Source organism: Pelecanus crispus, chromosome 14 (assembly GCF_030463565.1).
Source record: "Pelecanus crispus isolate bPelCri1 chromosome 14, bPelCri1.pri, whole genome shotgun sequence".
Lineage (NCBI taxonomy): Eukaryota > Metazoa > Chordata > Aves > Pelecaniformes > Pelecanidae > Pelecanus > Pelecanus crispus.
The window spans coordinates 9,594,916-9,617,105 of NC_134656.1; the positions used below are offsets into that span (position 1 = coordinate 9,594,916).

General features: G+C 45.3%; 1 protein-coding gene across 2 annotated transcripts; it reads left to right on the top strand.

Moving 5' to 3' along the window:
- The first annotated feature begins 4,309 nt into the window (after nt 1–4,309).
- UBE2V1 (ubiquitin conjugating enzyme E2 V1) lies at nt 4,310–21,588 on the top strand. 2 transcript variants are annotated; one of them, XM_075721294.1, is made up of 4 exons: nt 4,310–4,338; nt 15,911–16,059; nt 19,463–19,588; nt 20,000–21,588. In XM_075721294.1, the coding sequence occupies exons 1-4, from the start codon at nt 4,323–4,325 to the stop codon at nt 20,144–20,146; spliced, it is 438 nt and encodes a 145-aa protein (XP_075577409.1). In that variant the 5' UTR covers nt 4,310–4,322; the 3' UTR covers nt 20,147–21,588. The 2 variants fall into 2 exon arrangements, with proteins under 2 accessions (XP_075577409.1, XP_075577408.1); XM_075721293.1 differs by having other exon boundaries at nt 4,315–4,344.
- The last annotated feature ends 602 nt before the right edge of the window (nt 21,589–22,190 follow it).

The following is a 22,190-nucleotide window of genomic DNA, read 5'->3' on the forward strand; positions in this document are numbered from 1 at the left end:
CTTCAGTAGGAGTCTCAGAATGCATTTAGTTGAAATGGGAAGAGGGAGGAATACTCCTTCAATGCTGTTACTGTGGAAGACAGGTGTGTGATTTCATACTATCTTTGGTGAAAAGAGCAGGTTTTTCCCTTTTTCTCCCACCCACACCATCAAAAGCCTTGGCAAAGAAGGCCATGTGTAAGAACACGCCATGTATAAAAACACAGAGCACGGGGGGGAGCAGCCAGGAGGTTGCAGGCTTGGTCAGGGAAGATTGTTGCAAGCTGGTAAGTTCTTTATTAATTATTGCCTACTTCTCCTAAATCTGGGTGTTTAAGAGGTTTGATTCTGTGCCAAACCTGTTGGCTCAAAGTTGTTCCTAGAAGTCATTTTATCTCTACTTGTTTTAATTTCCAGGCACTGATTGTTCAGCTTTATGTTAAAAAATTGAGGTGTGAATATAAACTTGGGTGGGAAGAAAGGTAACTTCCGCTACTGTGGAAGTCAGTGTGACGATCATTACTCTGAATCAGTGAAGTTAGATTCATTAATATTTGCTGTTTGTGGCTGAAACTTATTTTATAATTTCTTTGGCATAACAGGTGTGACAGGTGTTGAACTGAATATATGCCGAATGCTGGTGAGGTGAGGATGCAAACTACCGTGTGTCCAGAGCAAAGAATGCTTCTCCTTCCTCTTCTCTCCTTCCAGTGTGAGTGTCCTGCAGTTTTAGAGGTGTAGGAATGCTTAGGGAACATCATCTTTTGCTGTGATTGCAAAGAAGTGCAGTAGTTATTTCTGCCATCTTGACAAAAGTTTTAATTCACGCCTGCTTCTACCTTGAGACTCCCATAATCCATATTCTGACAGATTTGTAGTCCTTGGTTGTCTGTCCCTCCTGCCCTCATCCCTTTCTTCCCCTTTTCCTCGACCCCAGTTTGAGTTAAGTAAACCAGTGTCAAAGCCCAGTACAGAACTGGGTGGATGCTCAGGACTCCCGTGTAAAACAGCCTTCAGCACTAAGTACTTTTAGAGCTCATCTCTTACTGCAAATTTCAATGCCAAGTGAACAGCAGTGGTGCAGTGTATATAACAAATGGATTTGAAGCACATAAATTATTAGAATTTGTACTTCCAGAGTGCTGTTAAAGGCAATTGCTGTTGCCCAAACCTCTCTTAGCCACTTGATCTATAGTCTTAGGAAATAAATCTGAGCTGCTAATACTGGTGGCTGCTGGGACTATCTATGTGTTAATCTTGCTTAATTCTGAGAAACTGGGACAGCAGCAGTTAATCTCTGGATGCTGTTTTACGTGCTGATGCTGTGCTCGAGTCCTGAGGCAGCTCTGGCTCAGAGTGACTCAAGGCGTCCGACATGGCTGGCATCTCCCAGGGTCCGGTATTAATGTCACTTGATAGGGCAATGTCGAGGGGCAAGCAAGGTTTGGTTTTGTAATCCTTGATCTTTCCCTCTCTGCTGTGAGTTGAGGTGCATCGTAAAGCTTCCTACTCCTTAGTGTGGGGCTAATGAATACCTGTATGGATTGGCTTGGTTTTCGGTCTTCAGTTGGTTTCTGGAAACGGTTCCACCCACTTCAAGTAGTGGATGCATCTATAAAATTGATATGGCAATTCTGGAGCAAAAGGCTATGTGGATCCTTTTTAACAGATGTAAATCTGGGCTGGTTTCTGGAAACTTTTCCACCCACTTCAAGTAGTGGATGCGTCTATAAAACTGATACGGCAATTCTGGAGCAAAAGGCTTTGTGGATCCTTTTTAACAGATGTAAATCTGGGTTGGTTTCTGGAAACTGTTCCACCCACTTCAAGTAGTGGATGCATCTGTAAAACTGATATGGCAATTCTGGAGCAAAAGGCTATGTGGATCCTTTTTAACAGATGTAAATCTGGCTTAAGATAAATTTGTCTTAAGTTGATTAGGAACAGATTAGAGCTAAAGCAGAATAAGGCACTCCTTTTGAACTCCCCAGAGATGGCCTGTGGTTCAGTTTAACTTAATGCTTTTAAAAGCGATTTGACTTCAGTCTGTCACTTCCACAGAAGGATGCTGTTAGTCTCCTGCTCCCTGGACCTTCAGGAGAAGGTCTTTCAGGCCTTCAACTTCTGCCAAGTCTGTAGTTGCCCTCCAGCGAGCCGCTTACTTGTGGTAATGCGACAGCCTAGCAGGAGCAAACGCATTTCTTTACCTTTATCTGTGGTGTTGCAGAGATCCTGCAAGCAGAGTTGTTTGGGGACTCATGTTCAAGGGAAAGCATTGCACTGTGGTAAACTGAGGAAAATAACCGTAAAGTGTCTTAAAACCCTGTTTGGCCTTTTCTGAAGCCAGGCTTCAGGACAGCCTGCTGGGGTTGGGTTTGGTGTTTGCTTTGAAGGTCCCATGGAAGCATTTCAAACTGCTCAGCTTTCTGGTGTCTCTCGACGTCTTCAATTTTGTTTCATTTTGCTGCTGGATCAACTTATCTGTGTTCTCTCCGCTCACCTGCGGCCCTGACCTGTCTGTTCCTGCTGTGAAATACTGGGGACAAGCAAGGAGAGCCCCGTCTCGGAGTTAGAATAAACGTGAAGCAGTCACACCGCACGAGGAAAGGGGGTTCTCTTTAAGCCAGCCTAGAGATCATGAATGCAGTGGCAGATCTGTGTCTTTCTGGTGTGTTTTTCTTCTGCACTATTTTAAAAAAAAAAAAGGGGGGGGGGGGGGGGTTGGGCTCAAGAACTGGTGTGGCCCACAGCTGTTTGCACAAGACAGCTGGGCCAGCATCAGCAGCCCTGCCTGTATGAAATGAGGCCAAACTAGGAGGTTTTGGCTCGGGCGTGGTGCCGGGCTGGCCGTGGTCCTGCTGCAAGGAGGGGGAAAGGCAGCTCTGGGTGGTGCGGGGTCGGACCGGTGATCCCACCTTGCCCCCTGAGATTATCCTGCGGCTGCTCGGTACCGAGCGCCATTATCCCGGCGAGCCCAGTGGCAGCAGGGATGCTCCCGTCGGCCGGTCCCCGTCTCCCGGGCAGGTTCACGGGGCTCTTGTGCCACCTGGCTGCTTCTGCCGTCGCCATCTGCTGCCGCGCTCGGCCGCCTCCCAGCTGCACGTCTGAACAAAATGAAATAAAATCCAACCGGCAAGACCAGCGTTGCTGTGTTACAGTAGCTTCAAAGAATATTTGATAGAACCGGTACCTTGGCTCTGTTTGCTGCTAAAAGCTGAGTACATTGAAGTTGACTTAACTGAGTAAATGGCTTGAAGCGCAATGGGTCTCCAAAACATTTTGCTTTGTAATTGTTTCTGCAAACTTTCATAGGATGTCTTGGGGCACAGGTTTTTGAATATGTGTTACAAAACAAAGCAGAATTAATCTCCCTTTTTTTTTTTTTTTTTAAATTACTGTATTAATTGGAGAGGGACAAGGGAGGATGCGCTGTTGATTGAAACACGGCATTGTAGATCTTCCTGACGTTCCTTACATTTCTTCTGGGTAGAGCTCTTCTAGAGTTGTATCAGCTAGTTTAGGCCTCAAAATATTTTTCATTGCCACATGTCGGCCAGCAGCGACCTCCTGAAGCGCAGTAAGGAATACGTGGCTGTGCTTCATGTCCGCTGTTGTGCAGGGAGATGTCCCAGACCCCGCGCTCGGCCCGCGCATCCGGCCCTGCGCTGCTGCGCCATGCTCCCACCAGGCCGAAGCTGTGTCCCTGCACACGCGTGTCCCCGCGCACGCGTGTCGGGCTGCGCGCTGCTGGAGTGGACGTTGCCGTCGGCCCGCGAGCGGTGCAGGGCGGCGAGAAGGCAGCAAGTTCAATGACGCTGCTGGGCCCAGCGCTGCGTAAATGCATAAACAGCGTCCGATCATTACACAGTGGCTGTGCGTAAAGCAGGAGAGCTAATGCTGCTCGTGTTCTGGCCGTAATGAACGTAGTACGCCAATTACTCATATTAATTGCATTCGAGCTTTATGGGCTGTTCAATGCTCGAGAGCCTGCTGGTGTTTCAGCGCTCCCCAGGGAGCTCGCTGGGGTTGCTCTCCCCAGGGCTGCCTGGCAGGGAGCGGGGCAGGGGCAGCCCCGCGGAGCCGCTGCCACAGCCGGGGGGCCGATTCCCCTCGCCGGCAGCCCCCGCCCGGGACCACCGGGGCCCTGCCCCTCCCGGGGAGCCCGCCCGAGCCTCGGAGCTCGGGAGGCGCCCTGCGTGCACCACAGAGCTCTCCGTGCCTCCGCCCCGCTCCGCCCGAGCCTCCCCTTAGCGCGCCCGCCCGCGCCGCGCCCTCGGAGCCGCACTTCCCGCGTTGCGGTGACGTGGTGGGAGGGGGCGGGGCTCCAGCGGCAGCGGCGCAAGATGGCGGCCACCACGGGTGCGGGTGAGCGGGCGCCGGGGCGGCGGGGCCGCGGGCCGGGGGGGGCCGGGCGGGGCCGCTCCTCGCCGCGGGGCGGGCACGGACCCCGCGGGCGGCGGCGCGGCGGGCGGCCGGGTGCCCCGGCCGGGTGCGTCGGGGCTGGGGGGGGCGGCGGCGGGCGCTAGGCCGGGAGGCGCCCGGCGGAGGGGCGAGGGCGGCGGCGGCCGCGGGGGAGCGGGCGGCGGCGGCGGGGCCGGCCCGAGGGGCGCGGCCCGGAGGGGGCCCGGCGCCCGGCCGGGGGCGGTGGAGCCGGTCCCCCCGCTCCTCCGCCGCGGCTCCCGGGCGGGCCCGGCTGGCGCCTTCCCGGGGGCTGCCGAGGCCCGGCGGCGGGAGCGGCCCCGGCGGGGCGAGCCCGGTGCGGGCCGGGAGGGGCGCGTGGGGCCTGCCCGGGCCCTGCGGGAGCCGTGCCGCGGCTCCGCCGGCCGGCACCGGGAAGCGGCGCGCCGGGCCGGGCCGGGCCGGGCCGGGCTGGGCTGCCGGGGCTGGGAGCCCCCGGCCGGGCCCCGCAGCCCGTGGCTCGGCCCCGCGGCACGGCCCTGGGGCGGGGGCGGCCCGGGCGCTGACAGCCGCCTGAGCGCAGCCGGCGCCGCGGCTTCTGCCTGCCCCGGCAGGGCCGCCGTGCAGGCGGTGTCCAGAACGTGCTGCTCTCCGGGCCGGGTCCCTGCGGGCAGAGCTGGCCCGGGGGGCTCGGCTCTCGGCAGTCACTGAGCCACGGCTAGAGCTACGTGGGTGAAATCAGCTGCTTTAAAAATCTTTTTCACTAATCCTATCTTCCTGTTACATCAGAAGGATGTAACTTCCTTGTCAGGACATCTGTGTTTCAAGAAGTCGGTGTATTTTTTTTCCCCTTTAGAATTGCTCCTCGCCTGCGTTGAGTAGTTAAACAAATCCTGTGTTTGCGTTTATCATTGCACATTACACAAAAATACCGCAACTAGATTTTGAATGTTTTTTTTTCTGCCGACATCCTCTAATGAACTTCGACAGATCGAATAAATCGGTTTCATTTCTGTTTAGCCAGTTTCATTTTCCTGTTTTCCTGAGTCCGTATAAGGTTTCAAATGTGCCACTGTAATACTTGTTTTCAGATTATTTCCTTTAAATTTTAAATATGTGGTCAGCAGAGGACTGCTCTTGAAGATGCAACAAAAATGTTTTGGAATTCTTTTTACGGCTAGGTCTCTATCAATGACCACTTTTAAGAATAACCATCACAATGCAGATGATTTGTAGTAATCAAGTTTATAAAAACACTTAAAATGCAGTGGATGCTGTCCTGAGAATTATGTTTTGCAGATCTGTGTTTGAATGTATGTGATTGTGAGGTGTTGGAACACTTAATTAAAATACACAAAAAATGTAGTGGAGCCTTCTTCCCCCTCTTATGTCGCATTATTCTGGCTACCATACTTTCTCAATAATCCTTTCAAGCTGCTGACTTTTCATTTTGTATTTGGCTGGAAGAACAAGACAAATACTTTTCTTTTTAAGCCAGTGCAGCTTCATGAATTAATTGTCTGGGTGGTCACGGAGGGGTGTGTGTGGAAAGGGACTTGAACTGCGGTGATAAAGTCCAAAGCCGGTCCTACTGCACAGCTTTCCTTTTGTAGTGAACAGTCTTTGTGATGAGCTGTCGTTAACCGTCATCTGCTAGCCACATTGTGTCTTTTGGCTTGCTTCCTATTATTTCATGGATTTCTGAAAGCTGTCTGTTCCTTCAGCGCTGAAAGCGGGTAGCAATACACAGCCAGGTAGATGTGAGTAGGGGCCTCAGTTCCTTGTGTCTACAGCGTGGGCATCTGACAAGCACTGCACTTCAGCTGCTTACGAGAGCCTGTGTGTTTAACTGCTTCTGGGGGAGAAAAAAAAGAGTGTGTGACTTATAAACATGTGCTGCAGTAACACCGAACTTTTGTAGTAAACCCTAAATATAGTGTAGAAGGACATTCAGGTATAGACCAGCAGCTTACATTGATGGGAGCCTTAGAGCTTTGTTGAGCTGTAAATCAGAGGCTGCCCTACCAGCAGTGGTCTGTGTTTTCTTGTTGCATTAGTAAAGGATGGAGATTGTCCTCTTCTGATAGAACAACGTCATGTCCTGTTACTGGTGGTGGTGGTGGCACTGCAATGCAGTTTGTGTGGTTCCTTCTTGACACTGCACTGAAGGCATTGCCCAGCACGTAGGAATAGAGCCTGGAAGTGACACCTTCTTGTTCTCTACTGCTGATGGATTCGCTGTGGGGCTTCGGGCAACTAGCTTGGCAGTATCTTTAGTCATATGTAAAACAGAATTTGCTAATTCTTGGTTCATGGAATCTTAATTATTCGTATTTGTTTATAAAACACTTGAATGTGTTTGATATCCTAAGTTTATAGTTGTTCAGCAAAGGAGCTTAAACAGAGGTTGAGGGTGAAAAATACTGAGTCTTTCTTTAAAAGGAGCTACTGACCCAAGGAAGAAATGGTAGCAAATGTCTCTGTAACTTAAAAAAGTCATAGGACTGGTCCTGGGAATTAGACAGGTAAGCCTTATATTTGTATCTAATAAACAGGTAGAAATAATTAACAGGAGGGGGGAAAAAAAACCACCTTACCTGGAAGAAATGTTTTGGTGCAAGGTCTGCCAGGATCACTTACATAGAGGAGAGTTCTGTGTTGCTGATGACGTGGGTTTCCCACACACACAATATGTGCATACAAAGATAGGGTTGACTTTAATCATTCTATTAAGGCTCTTCATAGGAGACTATAGACTCCTGTGTAAAGTGTAAGCGTATGTCTGTCCATCCCTCAGACTGAAATGTCGTGCAGGAAGGCTCAGCTGGCTCAGGTACCAGAGGTGATGTGGCCAAGAAATCAAGGGTTCCTCAGAGGCTCGCGTGCGCCCTGGCCCCGCAGGGAGGTTGGGCTGTGTGGAGTCTGTGTTGCAGTTAGACCGCAGGAGCTTGCTCCACATCGCTGTCCTGCAGACTCTGGTATTGTAATGGGTCAAACCTGACCTTGTTGGCCTATGGAATCCTGTTTTTCTCACTTCCATCCTGTGAAAAGTTTAAAGGCCTCATTTAACCCACTTTTCTCCCGTAGGTGCGTCTAGGGGGTCCGTTGCAGGGCTGTGGTAGGCGCTGCATTTACCAACAGCCTGGAAAAACTGAGTAGTAAAATGATTTGCCCAGATTTAAGTTATTCAAAGTCAGAGGAATGTGAAGAACTCCAGAAGGACAATGCATTAGGTGAACAGGCACAATAGTACTGATATATGTGGCTTAATATTGCTACCAGAGAGAAGAGCACAGATTGGTTTTAGTACAGTGTATTAAAAGTATATATTTGTAATTGTTGGGGGACCCATAACGTCGCTGTAAACTCAAAGTTATGCTTGTGAAAAGCAAACGAGACATTACACTGCAGAAGAAACTGTGCGTTGAAGGATATAGAAGGTGTACCCTGCCTCTGCAAATGGACCGTGATGTCTCCTTTGGAGTGCACCGCATACAATAGTCATTGTTATCTCAAAATAAATATTGCCAGCCACCAAGTACTTTCTAAGTCTGTAAGTAAAATACTCAAGGGTAGGGAAAAAGTAATTGAAGAGAAACTGGGAAGATAAATTGTGCTTTCTTAAATAAGATGGACTATAAGAGCACATGAAATAGCATGTGCTGAAGGAGTTGATTGCAGAGCTTCTTTGTGTATTGTAATGGAAGGATGCGGTAGATTAAATAAAAAGGTAAATAGTTCAGAACTCTTACAAGAAGATACTCAGTTGAATCTTTTCATGTATAATGATATAAATTACATAGTATATTTGAAAAATGCTATTCTGGCTGAGAACTTAAAATGATTCAGTAGGGTATTAAATACGTAAGCAGGTAAGGATCGTAGAAGATGCAATACTGACAGATTTTGTAAGGTGTATGGAGGTTGGGATTCTCAGGTTGTAAGGGTGTGTTTTAACTATTGGAAGTCAAGATGAAATTACTCTGTTTCCATCTGCTGATGAGTTTGTGCGCTTTCCTCCCAAGTCTGGCCTGGGCCTGGCCAAGAAGCAAGGCCCGGGGCGGTGCGCATCCTGCCTCCGCCGCTCCCCGCCTGTGCTTGTCAGCTCTGGCGTTACAACTGGAGTCCCGTAGCAAACAGGTAACTCTGCTGTAGTCTGTTGGTGTGGCGTCTGACTCTTCAAAGCCGATCTTAAAAAATCAATGAACCCTACTTGTGCATCCACCTGTTGTTGGGCGGTGTGAATTTAAGAAAACCTAGTGATACTTTGTGGGTAGAAGAGGCAGGTGGAGGAGAGCACTCAGCTCTTGGGTCAGTAACAACCGTTTCTTTTCACAACACACAGAGGAAATGGTGGGGGTTTCCCTGGTGAGATCCTAGTGTAAAGATTTTGCCCAGGACACTAGTTCAGGGTGGCTTATTTACTAGAGTAACTTCTAGCTGAGCTTGGTAACGTTTTGCTTTCCAGCTGCGATACGAGCCACGGAATGCATCTGATTTGAACTCTTCTGCTGCTGGAAAGCTTTATTTGGCTTCAGACCTCAATGATACTGCCAGTCTGCCTCAGACAAATGTTTTAAAGCGATCTCTTTTCATGTAATGTGCTTAAAGTATTGAAAGACAGAACGAGCGCTGTAGCTTACACAGAACAGAAAACACTTCACATTGTTTCAAGTGGTCAGGAAGTTATTTTGGATCTGCAAAATATCTTGGTACCCGTCTGCGTTATCAGAGTGGAAATCATGACTATAAAGATGATGCAAGAAATCTAAAGTTCCTGTCTCCTGAAAGTTTTTGTGGCAGTTGCTGAAAGCCTTTTATTCAGCTTTAAATATTCTGTCACTTCAGAAACTTTATACTGTGACAAGGAATGATTTACTTATTTTTTATAGTTGCAGTGCTGCAAGGGTAAGCTATCAAATTTTCAATAGTTGCGATCTCTGCAAAGAGATAAAAAATATATTGGAAAAGATGTAATTAAGGCTGAATGTCAAATACACAAAAACAAACAACAGAAGGGGCTTTAACATATTAAGCAACAGAGGTCTTTAAATCTATTGGATTTCAGTTCACTTGAGTTACTATAAATCAGGAACTAGTACAGAAAGCAGAGTGAAAACTGGCCTGAAAGGCCTATTTGATAAGCTGCCTGTTATCGGTGAAGTTATCAAGAAACCTTCAGCAAAATGATGGTTCCTCTTTTTAGAGCCACTAGCGAGTGAAGTGCATTTTCTGTGTGCTTTGCTAAGGTGTTCTGTGCGGTATATTTGTGCTTTAATCCAGAAGAGAAATGCTTGTAATCTGATTTCTCTTTAGAAAGGAAAGAGAAATGTATTCTTGAAGATTTTGTGAGAGGTATATATTTTGTTCTACTGCCACCAGTGAAGAAGATTCAAGAAGAGGATCTACTCTCAAAGGCATATTGTCCACCTTGTTTCAGTGGTTTCATTGTGCTGTTTTTAGCTTGATAAGGATTCTGAATTTGGAATTGCTTCCACTATGTAACTGGGGAAAATTAAAATATTAAAAAACACAGTCTGTCAGAAAATATTGGTTTTAACTTGTTAAAAACATACTGTGTACTTCACATGCATGTAAATTTAAGATGAGAAAAATCTCAGACTGGTAAGTTCACTGTTAAAACTATCGTAAGACACATTCAGTTATGTATCTGTGTATCTTTAGTGTGCCGTGATATGAAGTAAATCTGAGAGTGCTTTAAGGTAATTAAAAGTCTATGCTGGCATTTAACTGTCTTCCAGGAATAATTCTGTTCTTTCCTAGTGCAGAACTTTCCTTGGTGAGATTCTGACCAGACACGGTCAAACTCCTTTTGTCCTCATTTCACCTTGCTGTCTCTCTGTCTTGCAACTCGCTGCTTGGAAAACAGCTGGGTTGTGAGGTGCCGTGGTGGCGAAGGCTCATCAGTACCGGCCCGCCTGGCAGCACTGGTATTAGGTGAAATTTTTGACAAGGAAAACAGAAGGTCCTGATTCTGTTAGAAGGCTGAAGAGGATGCTACCCAAAACCTAGCAGCTTCTTAACTGCAACTTTAAACTCTGTAAAGTACACATCCTGACTTTCTGGAAGACTCAGTCTGTGGTTTAGTTTTGTTCTCTGGTTTGCCATAAAAATATTTCATAACCTTTTTGTAACTGATGAACTAGTGTGTGGGGTTGAGGCTTCACAGATGCACATTTAATAAGGGTGAACTTTTAGAAAGATGGTACAAACCTGTGTCATTGGAGATCTTACCTTGTCAGTACAGTTATAATTTAGCTTTCGTATGTTTGCTGTTGTGATTAATAGTAAGTATCTTAATAGTAAGTATCTTCTTTTGCTCTGAAATGTTTTTTCAGTTCTATTTCTGGGAGTCTTTCTGTGTGGTCAGGCAAGCTGCAAGTGAAGCAATTATCTAGATATCATTGTATTTTTATATCAAATGAAGCTGCTTTTTGAGAGAGTCTTCTTGAACCTAGTGAAGGCTAAAACTAAAATGCATAACTGAAAGTAATTTCAACAACCTGATTACTTTTTAATTGCCTCTTTATTTAGGTTTTCTTGTGTTAAATAAAGGAATCTTAGAAAAACAAGTTGATTTAGTTACTGCCTTGAAAGTCTCCATTGCTACCCTGAAAAGATTATGGAAGGTATTTCTTGGGGGGTGGCAGGATGACGCGCAGTTGACTCGTGGTTGTGTCACCTGGTGCAGGACATCTCCTAGCTCTGAATCTGCTATGGTTTAGCCATGGAAGTTTTTTTGGCAAATACTGTGTATGCCTAGAACAGATCAGATCACTTTCTAGGAATCTTGGTGGACAGCAAACATGATGATGATATGTTTGCGTGTGACCACAACGGATAAAGCTTGTGCGGTTTCTGAGGTTCAGGTCCCAGCGGGATGTGTTAGCTGACCATGAGTGCTCCAGGCCATTGCAAAGAGGAGATGGGGTTGGCTTAATGGCTTCGTGCATCTTTCCAGGCTGACCAGAAGGGTGAATCCGGTCTTTTATTCTGCCTTGCTTAAGGGCAGGTTATTTAGAAATGATTTAAAGCATTTATGATCATACGGCCATGGTCTTTTATATGTTTATGTGTGTTTTTCTTCCTGTTGAATCTCCTGAGAACACGTCAGGGAGGGAGCTGAATTACCATCTTTGATGTGACTCTGAACTTGCCTTCTGTAGTGGCTGAGGTGCTGGTCTTCCATGTTACACCTCTGAGCTTTAGCATAGGGATGAAACATTTTTAGAAGGCAGCGATGCCCGATCATCTCCCATGATCATTTTATTTTCTGTGAAAGGCATAAAAACTCGAATATATGTGCTTCACTTTTCACACCTCCCTTTGCCACTGATGCTCCTGTAGTGCTCGCAAGTGAGCAGTTGCTGTGGAATTAATAATCATTTATGTTAACTTTTTCCGTGTGATGGGAGCCGGTGCATGGTATGACTAGCTAGCTCTCTGTAGACCTCAGACTTGTCAGAGAACTCTGAAATCCTGTGTGACTCTTACGGCTCTGATTCATGCTGCATCAGAGCAGCTGTATCTGGGGAGAGCTTGGAAATAAAGTTGCCTTCTCTTCCTGTAAGGTTGTAAAGCGAAGCCTAGCTCTGGTTAGCAAATGTCAGAATTAAGGCTGCCTTTCATCCTTGGTTGTGGCCTCCTTGAACATATACATGATGATGTAATTTTTAATTACATGATCACTTAATTTTCTTCATGCAGAATTCCTGCCTCACTCGGTGAACAGGGTGCGTGATGCTCAGAGGAAGGGTAGACAGGCAGTATTTTTAGTTTCCTCCTTTGGTGTGTGGCCTGTGTCTGCTTACCATAAAGCTGATTCCTCCTAGGTTGTTTGGTTTGGTCTAAGTAAGTATCAGTAAATTATCTTCACACCACTGATAAATATGAAATAGTATTATCGAGTACTGAAGTATGGAGACTGAGACTTGTTAAGCATGGAGATGTGGTCTAGAAGAGAGAGTATTTTTTGGCAACACATTCGAGGCAGGTCTTCGCTGGCTTCAGTTTATTGCTTCTGTGAGCAGGGAGAGGCTCAGGTTGGGTTTCTAATAATAACCACGGACGGTTTCCTTTGCGGCGTCACCTGCGTAGCCAAAGAGCTGTGTCAGACCGAAGGGTGGAGTTCAAGAAGGACCTTTTGTTTGTCTTTTGTTTGTCCTTCTTCCCTGGCTGTTTCTTTCCCAGGGCGCCAGCAGGCAGGGCTGAAGCCCAGACAGCAGCTTCAGGCATCGTACAGCCATGAGTCGTTCCCCATCGCCAGCTCTCCCGTGCATCTGCTGCAGCAAAAATAGTGAAATAGGTAGCGTGTGTGTGTGTAAGTAGAGGTGGCATCTTGTCCTTCAACTCATACTCCATCTGTTTCTCTTGTCCCCCAGCTCTCTTATCCCCTGCGCTGGCGCTAGACTGCTCTCTTCTCTGCCTCCCCTAACTAGAGCATGGAGAGCATTGGGACTATAATTAAACATGGGGTGGCTAATCTGTCATGATTCAGGTATGAATTGCGTACCTGAATGTTCGTATGCCTGAGGTACACAAGATACATACTTCATACTTTTAAGACTTACCGGGAGGAGAAACGCTGGAGGTGTTGGTGCAGGGGAAGTGACAGTGGTCCCCAAGAAGGTCCCGTTATCACCGGGGGTTTGGGGCTCAGTTAATCTTATGGCGATGGCTTCACCGGCCCCAACTGACTCATTTCCTTTCACGGCCAAAGATTTGTATTACTCAGCAGCCATGGTAACACCACGGTCCCGCTGGGAGCTGAAGATGTAGATTTGGCATGGAGCTGTATTTGAGTCGTGCTCAGCAGCCCCCGTACATGTGGTTTGGTATAGCCGGTGCAGGTCTGGCATCTCCTGACACCGCTTTTCTGATTCCAGGTTTCTCTTCATGCTGTTGCTACAGCTGTGCTATTGAATCATGTTTCCCCAGAATATTCTTGAACATGATTACGTTAGATGTGCATCAAACTGGCCAACAAACTAATTCCTGTAGTAATTTGCGGTTTTGGTTTCTTTTATGCTTGTTTTGCAGTGAATGAAATTTGGGCAACTCCAATTCCGCAGCAAAGTCATCACTGACGTTTAGTTTCTTTAGGTCATTAATATATTTAAAAGGGATTTTAAAGCTACCAGAGTTATTCCATTTTCAGCACTGCTACATTTCACAATGCCTTAGATCCTCTGTATTTTCCACATTGCCAAGTAGCTACAGAGATGATTCCCAAAGCTCCTGGACCCTTTCTGACACCCTTAGAGTTCGGTGCCCTGGCCGTGCTGGAAGCACTGGCTTCTGACCAAGAAGTTTGCTGGGTTCACTTTATACACTGAAAGGCTGATTTCCCATTCTCTTTCTGCTGTACTACATAAGTGATACTGAAAAGGGGATTAATTATGATTTTCTGTTGTTATGTGCTGGTGAATAGTTAACTTCATACTATTTGGGGGGGGGGGTGGGAACTCCAAACCCCAAATTCAACCTTTTCCTATGTCAGGTGAAAATAACTTTATTAAATATATCCTGGCAATAATTTTGTTGCTGTTGGAGAGAGACATGCTTCGCACAGGTACCTGGAGGGATATGGTGGGTTGACCCTGGCTGCACGCCAGGTGCCCACCAAAGCTGCTCTATCGCTCCCCTCCTCAGCTGGGCAGGGGAGAGAAAATACAGTGAAAGGCTCGTGGGTCGAGATAAGGGCAGGGAGAGATCACTCAGCAATTACCGTCACAGGCAAAACAGACTTGACTTGGGGAAAATTAATTTAATTTATTACCAATCAAATCAGAGTAGGGTAATGAGACGAAATCTTAAAACACCTTCCCCCCACCCCTCCCTTCTTCCTGGGCTCAACTTCACTCCCAATTTTCTCTCCCTCCTCCCCACAAGCAGCGCAGGGGGACGGGGAATGGGTGTTGCCATCAGTCCATCACACGCTGTCCCTTCCGCTCCTTCCTCCTCAGGGGAGGGCTCCTCACGCTCTTCCCCTGCTCCAGCGTGGGGTCCCTCCCATGGGACATGGTCCTCCATGAACTTCTCCAGCGTGGGTCCTTCCCACGGGTGCAGCTCTTCACCAACTGCTCCAGCGTGGGTCCCTTCCCTGGGTGCAGCCCCTCAGGAGCAGCCTGCTCCAGCCTGGGTCCCCCGCGGGGTCCCAATTCCTGCCAGCAAACCTGCTCCAGCCTGGGCTCCTCTCCCCACGGGGCCACAGCTCCTGCCAGGAGCCTGCTCCGGCGTGGGCTTCCCCCGGGGTCCCAGCCTCCTTGGGGCACATCCCCTGCTCCGGCGTGGGCTCCTCCCCGGGTGCAGGGGGATCTCTGCTCCCCGGGGGCCCCCATGGGTGCAGGGCACAGCTGCCTCGCCATGGGCTGCACCCGGGGTGCAGGGGAACCTCTGCTCCGCGCCTGGAGCCCCTCCTGCCCTCCTTCTGCAGTCACCTTGGGGGCTGCAGGGCCGTTCCTCTCATGTATTCTCACCCCTCTCTTCTGATTGCTACTGGTGTTGCACAGGGTTTTGGGTTTTTTTTTTTCCCTTTCTTAAGTGTGTTATCCCAGAGGCACTACCACCGGTCACTGACGGGCTCGGCCTTGGCCAGCAGCAGGTCCATCTTGGAGCCGGCTGGCATTGGCTCTATCTCAGACATGGGGGAAGCTTCTAGCAGCTTCCCACAGAAGCCACCCCTGTAGCCCCCCTGCTACCAAAAGCTTGCCACACAGACGCAATACAAAGGAGAAGTGGTGGCCTAGAGTGCACTTATGTTTTGTGATGACTGAGGTACAGATACCTTGAAGAATAATGAGTAATTAAGTCTCCTGTGGCCTGGGTTCAAGATCCTCATTTGCGATGAACTTACTGTGTGACCTTGGATATGTCACTTAAGTTCTCTGTGCCATTGTTTTCAATTAATGTAATGGGGGATTAAAAAATTTCCCTGTTTTGCTGTGTGTTTTGAGGATAAATGTGCCAGTAATTAAGAAGTGCTGATAGTCCTTGGTGATGGAGGTCATAAGTACAAAGGATGCTATTGCTGCTGACAAAGCCCACTTAAATTAACTTCAGATTAACCTACTAATGTTATAAAAGAGTTTTATTTGCTTTGAGTGGTATTTTTAAAAGCTCTGAGTGAGTTGAGTAGTATAATTTTGTAGAATATTCTAAATTCTTATACTATAAATCTTATAGACAAGTGCTAATTAGAGCTCCATAATACCGTGTGTATCTCTGAGTGGACAGAGATTTCCTTTCATTTTACTGCCTGCCCTAATATCTGGCGTGTCAGCCTTCTAGAATGTTTAATTGTGGAGAGCTTGATTTTGCTTGTAAAATCCAAGCTAAATACGGGGATATCTTTTTCATAGTGTTGAAATACCGTCATTCAAGAAATAGTGACATTTTCATGTTTTTACCCAAAATGTTTTCTGTAGAATGACCAAAAGTATCAGGGAAATTACTCTAGCTTTATTTCTTTACTAGATTTCTCAACTCAAAATATTTTTCTGATTGTTTTCAGGAGTAAAAGTTCCTCGTAATTTTCGTCTGTTGGAAGAACTTGAAGAAGGTCAGAAAGGAGTAGGTGATGGAACAGTTAGCTGGGGCCTTGAAGATGATGAAGATATGACACTTACAAGATGGACAGGAATGATTATTGGGCCTCCAAGAGTAAGTATACACTTAAATATTAAAATACTACTGTTACTTTTTTTTTTGTTCTTCCCCCTTTTCTTCTCTTAATCTAATTACTGAAGTAGAAAACAAAATGCAAACAAGTGAAAAAACACTTTAGCAAGTGATTTATGTTGAAGGTTCAAGTTCCGTATAATAATGGGTTTCACGTATCTATGTCTTTTTGCTTGTAATTTGGAATGTTTTTAGTGTCTTTGGTTAGTCCTGTTACATGTCTGCTTTATATTTACAGATTCATTAAGACATAACTTTTGAGATTCCAGGATTCTAGTATCCTGTACTCTTGAATACAGCAAGGTTTAAAATCCTTCGGCTAGTGAGATTACATATGGAGCTAATGTAGGTAAAATGTGGATGTTTTGTTCAGTACTGCTAGTCTTTCTGCTGTTTCTTGTTGAGTTTATGGGTGGTTTTTTATTGCAGCAGTACTGACTTGCTCTTGTAGAGTTTCAGCTAACTCAGGAAACTCAAATTTTAATGGATTAAGTTTCTTCTCTGAATGTTCTCTCCCGAAGTACCTTCTTACAATGCTACTGGTCTTTGTGGTAGTATTGTTGCATTCTCTCTCTTCTCCCCCCAACCCTGCTAAACTGTGGGCCTCCACTCTGGTAGTGAACTTGAGGACTTAATTGTGCCTTGTACGTATGCATGCATTCTAAAACCAAAACATCTCTGTTGTCTCCAGTTTCAGTGTGTATCTCTGTTCTGTTTCCTTAATATCCTTACCATGAAGTGCAAGTAGCTGATTCTCCTTCCTGCAATAGTAGATGTTGTCTTCTATATCTGGCCTCAGTATCACTTCTCAGTAATTCCAGTGTTCTCAATCTATTATATGGAAACTTTTGCAGACCTTTAATCGTGCTACTGCCCTACGTGTTTCCATTCTATCAGTTGCCTTTTCTGACATACGATGAGGTCGTGCGAGAATTTATGTTATAATGGCATTAGAGGTGCAGTATTTTCTCTCTCATCCAGAAGTGTTGTTCGCTTTTTGTCTGCCATTAACATCTCCCCATTCATGATCATTTTGTTTGCTTATGATATGCCCAAATAATTTTCTAGAACAGCATTTGATTTTAGAACATTAGGAGAGTGTTAATGAGCCTGCATTAAGACTGTGAAGAAAGCTCGCTGTGTGCATACACTTCATGGAAAATTTAAGCAACCTTGAAATCTAATTTAGAAAATTAAATAGAAACTGAAATGTGCAAACAGGCATGTGCTGAGTTGTCAGCAGTGATAGAAATCTGTAGTTCATATCATACTGCTAACCAAGGCTAGAGGACTGTCACAGAAGATGATTCAGCTGTGCTTCTTTTGTCTTTCTGACACACTTGTGAATATAGTTTTTTTTTTTCCAAAAGTGTCTTGACTTCTTTTGAGCTTATTGAGGCTGTACTGAGAGACATTCTGGGAACTTGAGTCATTCTTGTTTGCTGAGTGGCTCTCCTGCTTTTAGCACTGTTCCTGCTGTTATATTATTATAATTTTTTTTCTTAATAGGGTGTGGGAATACTGGCTCGAGGAAAAAATTTTTAAATCCTATTTCCTTCCAGGTAGAAAGCAGTCACGCTTGTAGCAGGTGGAAGAATCTTATGTTGGGCATCCCAGAGGGAAAAATGAACCGCGGGTCAGAGTTAGATACGTGCGGCTGCTGAGTGTCCTCGCTACCATACATGGAAGCATACTTCTCCTTCCCAGACTTTGTGCGGATGGTTTCGCAGCCAGTGATTCATCTTGTTTATACAAGCTATTTAAAAACAGTGGCACTGTCAAAACTTCAGCTGTAGCTGTGCATATTTTATGTTGGCTATAGACATGTGCACCGTCAAGGCTTTCCATTCACTTAATGTGGTGCGGTTATTTGCAAAGACCCTAAACACCTGCGCAAACCTCTGGGCTGTTGATTGCTCTGTGCACAAGCTATGCTCAGGGACTCGGTCAGAAGACCTGGGCAGTCCGAGCAGAGCTGACAGATGACTTTTTTCCCCCAAAACTTTGTGACGGCATTCAGTTTGTCACCACCCTGGCTGGACACGTGCAAGGCTGTCTGGCCGAGGTGCCGGAGGAGTGACCAAGAGCTGCCACTGCCAGCCAGCGCTGGCCCGGTGCTGGTCCCACCACAGGTGGCTGCAGGCTGGTTTAAAGCCACTTCATTTGCACAGATGAGAGGCGGCTGAATCAGGAAGTCAGTTCTTGTATTTTTGGTAGTGGTTTGCATCAAAAAGCTCATTAATATTAGGGGAAATGTTAAGATGTTCAGGGGCATAACAGGCCCTTGAAAGGGATTGCATGGAGTTTTTTATTGAGAAGTTTTTGTATGCGGGGCAGCGGTTCCTAAGCTCCTGGTGGAGCCATGGTGCTCTGCTGCCACAGGTGAGCCGGAACTGCTGGCTGCATCTGGGCTTCTGCGCTCACACGTTCGCTTGGATCTTTGCTCATGGTCGCTGCCTTGTGAGTTTAATGTTCATTGCAATGTTGAAGGTGCAGGAAATTGTGTCAGAAGCTCTAAATCTGGAGAGCTTGTCTGCCTAAACTTCCCCATGATGATCCTGTTCCTGTCGTGTACTTCTGCTGGCTGCCTGCGTTGCCCAGCTTAGCTAGAGCTCTGTGCCGGGCTGCACCAGATCAGCACATCAAAACCAGTCATTCTCGGAATGCAGAATAACATTAACTGTTGTTTCTTTTAATTAATTTTAAATATTGAAGAATCAGTGTTGCCTTGTTACACTTGTCTCTTTTCTATACCCGTTGATTGGTTAGTTAAAAATTCATAATCCAGGATTTCTCTCTATTAGCTGTTAAGTACAACAGAGTGTTAACTGCGGTGAAGACAAAGTGATAACGCTGTTTGGATCAGGATGTACTTTGCAATGTGTTGAATCTTGGAGCATTCCCCTTTCTGAGAACTGGCACATTGGTTTATGACCAAAGAATATTTTTCAAGTGCAGTTGTAGGATAGGCTGACTTCAGCTGGTTGCCTAAGCTAAAGCTGTGGCTTCAATTTCAAAGTAGTGTGTCTGATTAGTAAACTGATAAAACAAAGCTGCTTTATAAAGATTGGTTGAAAAGTAGGTATCTGAGCTATATGATGATTAAAAAAATTATTTCACGTGGTGAATGGGAAGCAAATGCCATTTTCATTCCTGATATGAAAATTTGATGCTTAAAGGACTAGTAGAATTTATTACCCTGAAGAGGTAACATTTCATACTCTGAATATTATAAAATGAACCCAAAACAGAGGTAGCCAGCATAGTATGTAAGCGGCTGCCCTTACATTTAGTAGTTCACATGTCCCTAAAGTAACCACTGTTTTAACCAAATGCTTATTGAACTGCCTAATGTAATTGTTCCCCCCCTTTCTTTTCCCCTCAGACAATTTATGAAAACAGAATATACAGCCTTAAAATAGAATGTGGGCCTAAGTATCCAGAAGCACCTCCATTTGTAAGATTTGTAACAAAAATTAATATGAATGGAGTAAATAGTTCTAATGGAGTGGTAAGTTTTGGATTTTTATTCATTTTAATGTGATTTTCATGTGCAGCTTCAAATTAATGCTTTGTTTATACTTGCAGCTTGCTTAACTACTTATTGCTTGTTGGTGCCATTTTCTTTGAGTAGAAGGAAAGGGGGGTAGAAGGAAAGTGTACAAGCCAAGTATGTTCTGAAATCAAAACATGGGATTTGCATTTCCTGCCCTTCTGCAACTCACAAATAGTTGCATCATGTGGGGATTTATTACGCTTGTAGGAAACCGCTTGCTTGCTTTTGCTTTCTTTGCTTGCTTTTGCTTTCTTTGGTTCGTCCCACTCAGATTCCTTACAGGATCTTTACTTGGAGGGTGTGGGGGGGAGTTAAGTGTGTCAAACGTATCGATTCTGACAGGAATGGTGTTTTTGTCTATTTTAGGTGGACCCCAGAGCCATATCAGTCCTAGCAAAATGGCAGAATTCTTATAGTATCAAAGTTGTTCTGCAAGAGCTTCGGCGTCTAATGATGTCTAAAGAAAATATGAAACTTCCTCAGCCACCTGAAGGACAATGTTACAGCAATTAATTAAAAAAAAAAAACAAACATGCCCCCCTTATTCAATTTAAGCTGTCTTCATTTTCCACAGTAGTAAATTTTCTAGATGCATCTTGTAGACCTCAAAATACTGGAAAGGAAGTTCCCATTCAAAGGAAGTTTTTCTTGAGATACTGTAAATGATACTAATTTTTTTTTTTTTCATTTGAAATATAAGTTGTGCTATAACAAATAATCCTGTTGTGTAACCACTGTCCACATAGCTGAACTTCTGGTATCAGGAAAAGTCTATTTAAATTTATTACTGTCAAGACCAGTGTGGCACATCTAACTTAACTGTGAAAGCATACATCCCACAATCACTTTGCTGTGTGTCTGGCCTGGTTTTTTTTTTTTTATTTCTTTTTCTGTCTTTTGCAATAGAGTCGAAGCTCAGGGCTATTTATTAGAGTAGACACAAAGGTTTTTGCTTCCAGTACTACACTGGGCTTTATGGACTACTAATGGGGATGTGTGCTAACCTCAGTCATCCCTCCCTTTGTGCTATCTCTAGTAAAGGCTGAATGTGACTGTGGTCGTTTTGGGGTTTTTATTATTTTTTTTTTAAATGCCCTGATAATCTGGGGCAAGCTTTCCTTCTTCCCTTTGGCCAAGGCATAGATTGTATTTCTCTTCCTGGTCCGCCTCACCAGTGACATGGGCTTTGGGTGAGGGATTCAGGGTTCTTTTAATCTCTTCCTTCTTCCCCTCTTTTTAGCGGGGGTGCTGCTTTCTTTTTGCCCCTCTCTGTGACTCTTCTCACCCCTGGCCAGCAGGGGTAAGCGTTGGGGCAATAACTTGACCTGTTCCCTCCTGCTTGTCATTTTGGTTTTGCAACAAATTTAGTCTTCACCAGCCTGGGAAACAAGAGTATCTGTTCTGCTCGCAAACTTGGATTTTCCCTGTCCCTCCAGCACTGCTGCCACACCGCCAAGCTGGCCACGGCTGATGTTATTAGATAGGCTTTTGACGTGGTGAAAAGAGCAGTAATTTACCAGGATTGCCGAAATCTTCTGCTGCCAAACTTTAACAGGGAAACTTTGCACATAGAGATTCTGAACACACGCTCCAGCTCAAATAGTTGTATTTTGGTGCTTTGGATTGACCCAAGAATGTTAATTAATGAAATGTTGCACTTATGTTTGGCCCTTCTAAAGATGTGACGACTACAGACAAATCAAACCAGTGTAGTAGATTTTATTAGGATTCTGTAAGTCTTAGAAGAGAAATCTCTTCAGTGAAGATTTTGGGGAAGCGGTGCATACAGCAGATTAAGGACCTTTATTGGCTTTGCATCCTGGCAAATCACTGCCTTTTCTGGTTTACTGTTTCGGACCACTAACTGCTGAAATGTGGATGCAAGCTTACATATGACCAACCTAGTGTGTCCTAAGTTTTATGAAAAACTCAGTGTTTGTGTAAAAAAAGAAAAAAAAAAGGGAAAAAAAAAGAAAAAAGTAAAAATAAACACATTTTAAAGCAGCAGCTATCAAGTCAATGAACGATTGATGTTTCCATTAACTCTTTTGAGGAAAATATTAGTTGTAAGGATTTAACATCCTCTGTAATTAAAGTTTAACATAACAGTATTCCATAAGCAGCCTTTTTATTGTATCAGACCATTGCCTGATTTTAATATAATAAAAAGTGTGCATTAATATTAGAAGGCTTTAATTGTATTTATGTTTAGAATTTTGATCCCTTATGGAATTCTTGATTTGTTGGAAGTATCTTCCTACAGATCACGTTTAGCTAACAGTACGTAAACTGGTTTTGCGAAAGGCAATTGTCTTTATCCAGCTGCTGCTGCTGTGCCAAGGAGAATCTTTAGTTTTAGGTTAAACCTCAGACTCCCGTAGACCTGGCAGTTGGTAACGTTACGTGATGCTAAGGAACTGCTGAAATGGATTTCTAGATACGTGTGCTGCCTGAAGGTGCTCTGTCATTGCAATGAGCTTTATGTGTTGTAGTCCTGAGGAAATCGAATCCCTGTACAGTTGCATGTTACGCTGTCTGTCAAGTTCAAGGAGAAGTT

Coding starts and splice junctions, on each gene's coding strand:
- UBE2V1 (XM_075721293.1), top strand. CDS start 4,323: ATGGCGGCCACCACGGGTGCGG. Junction 4,345..15,910: donor GGCGGCCACCACGGGTGCGG/GTGAGCGGGCGC, acceptor GATTGTTTTCAG/GAGTAAAAGTTCCTCGTAAT. Junction 19,589..19,999: donor TAAATAGTTCTAATGGAGTG/GTAAGTTTTGGA, acceptor TGTCTATTTTAG/GTGGACCCCAGAGCCATATC.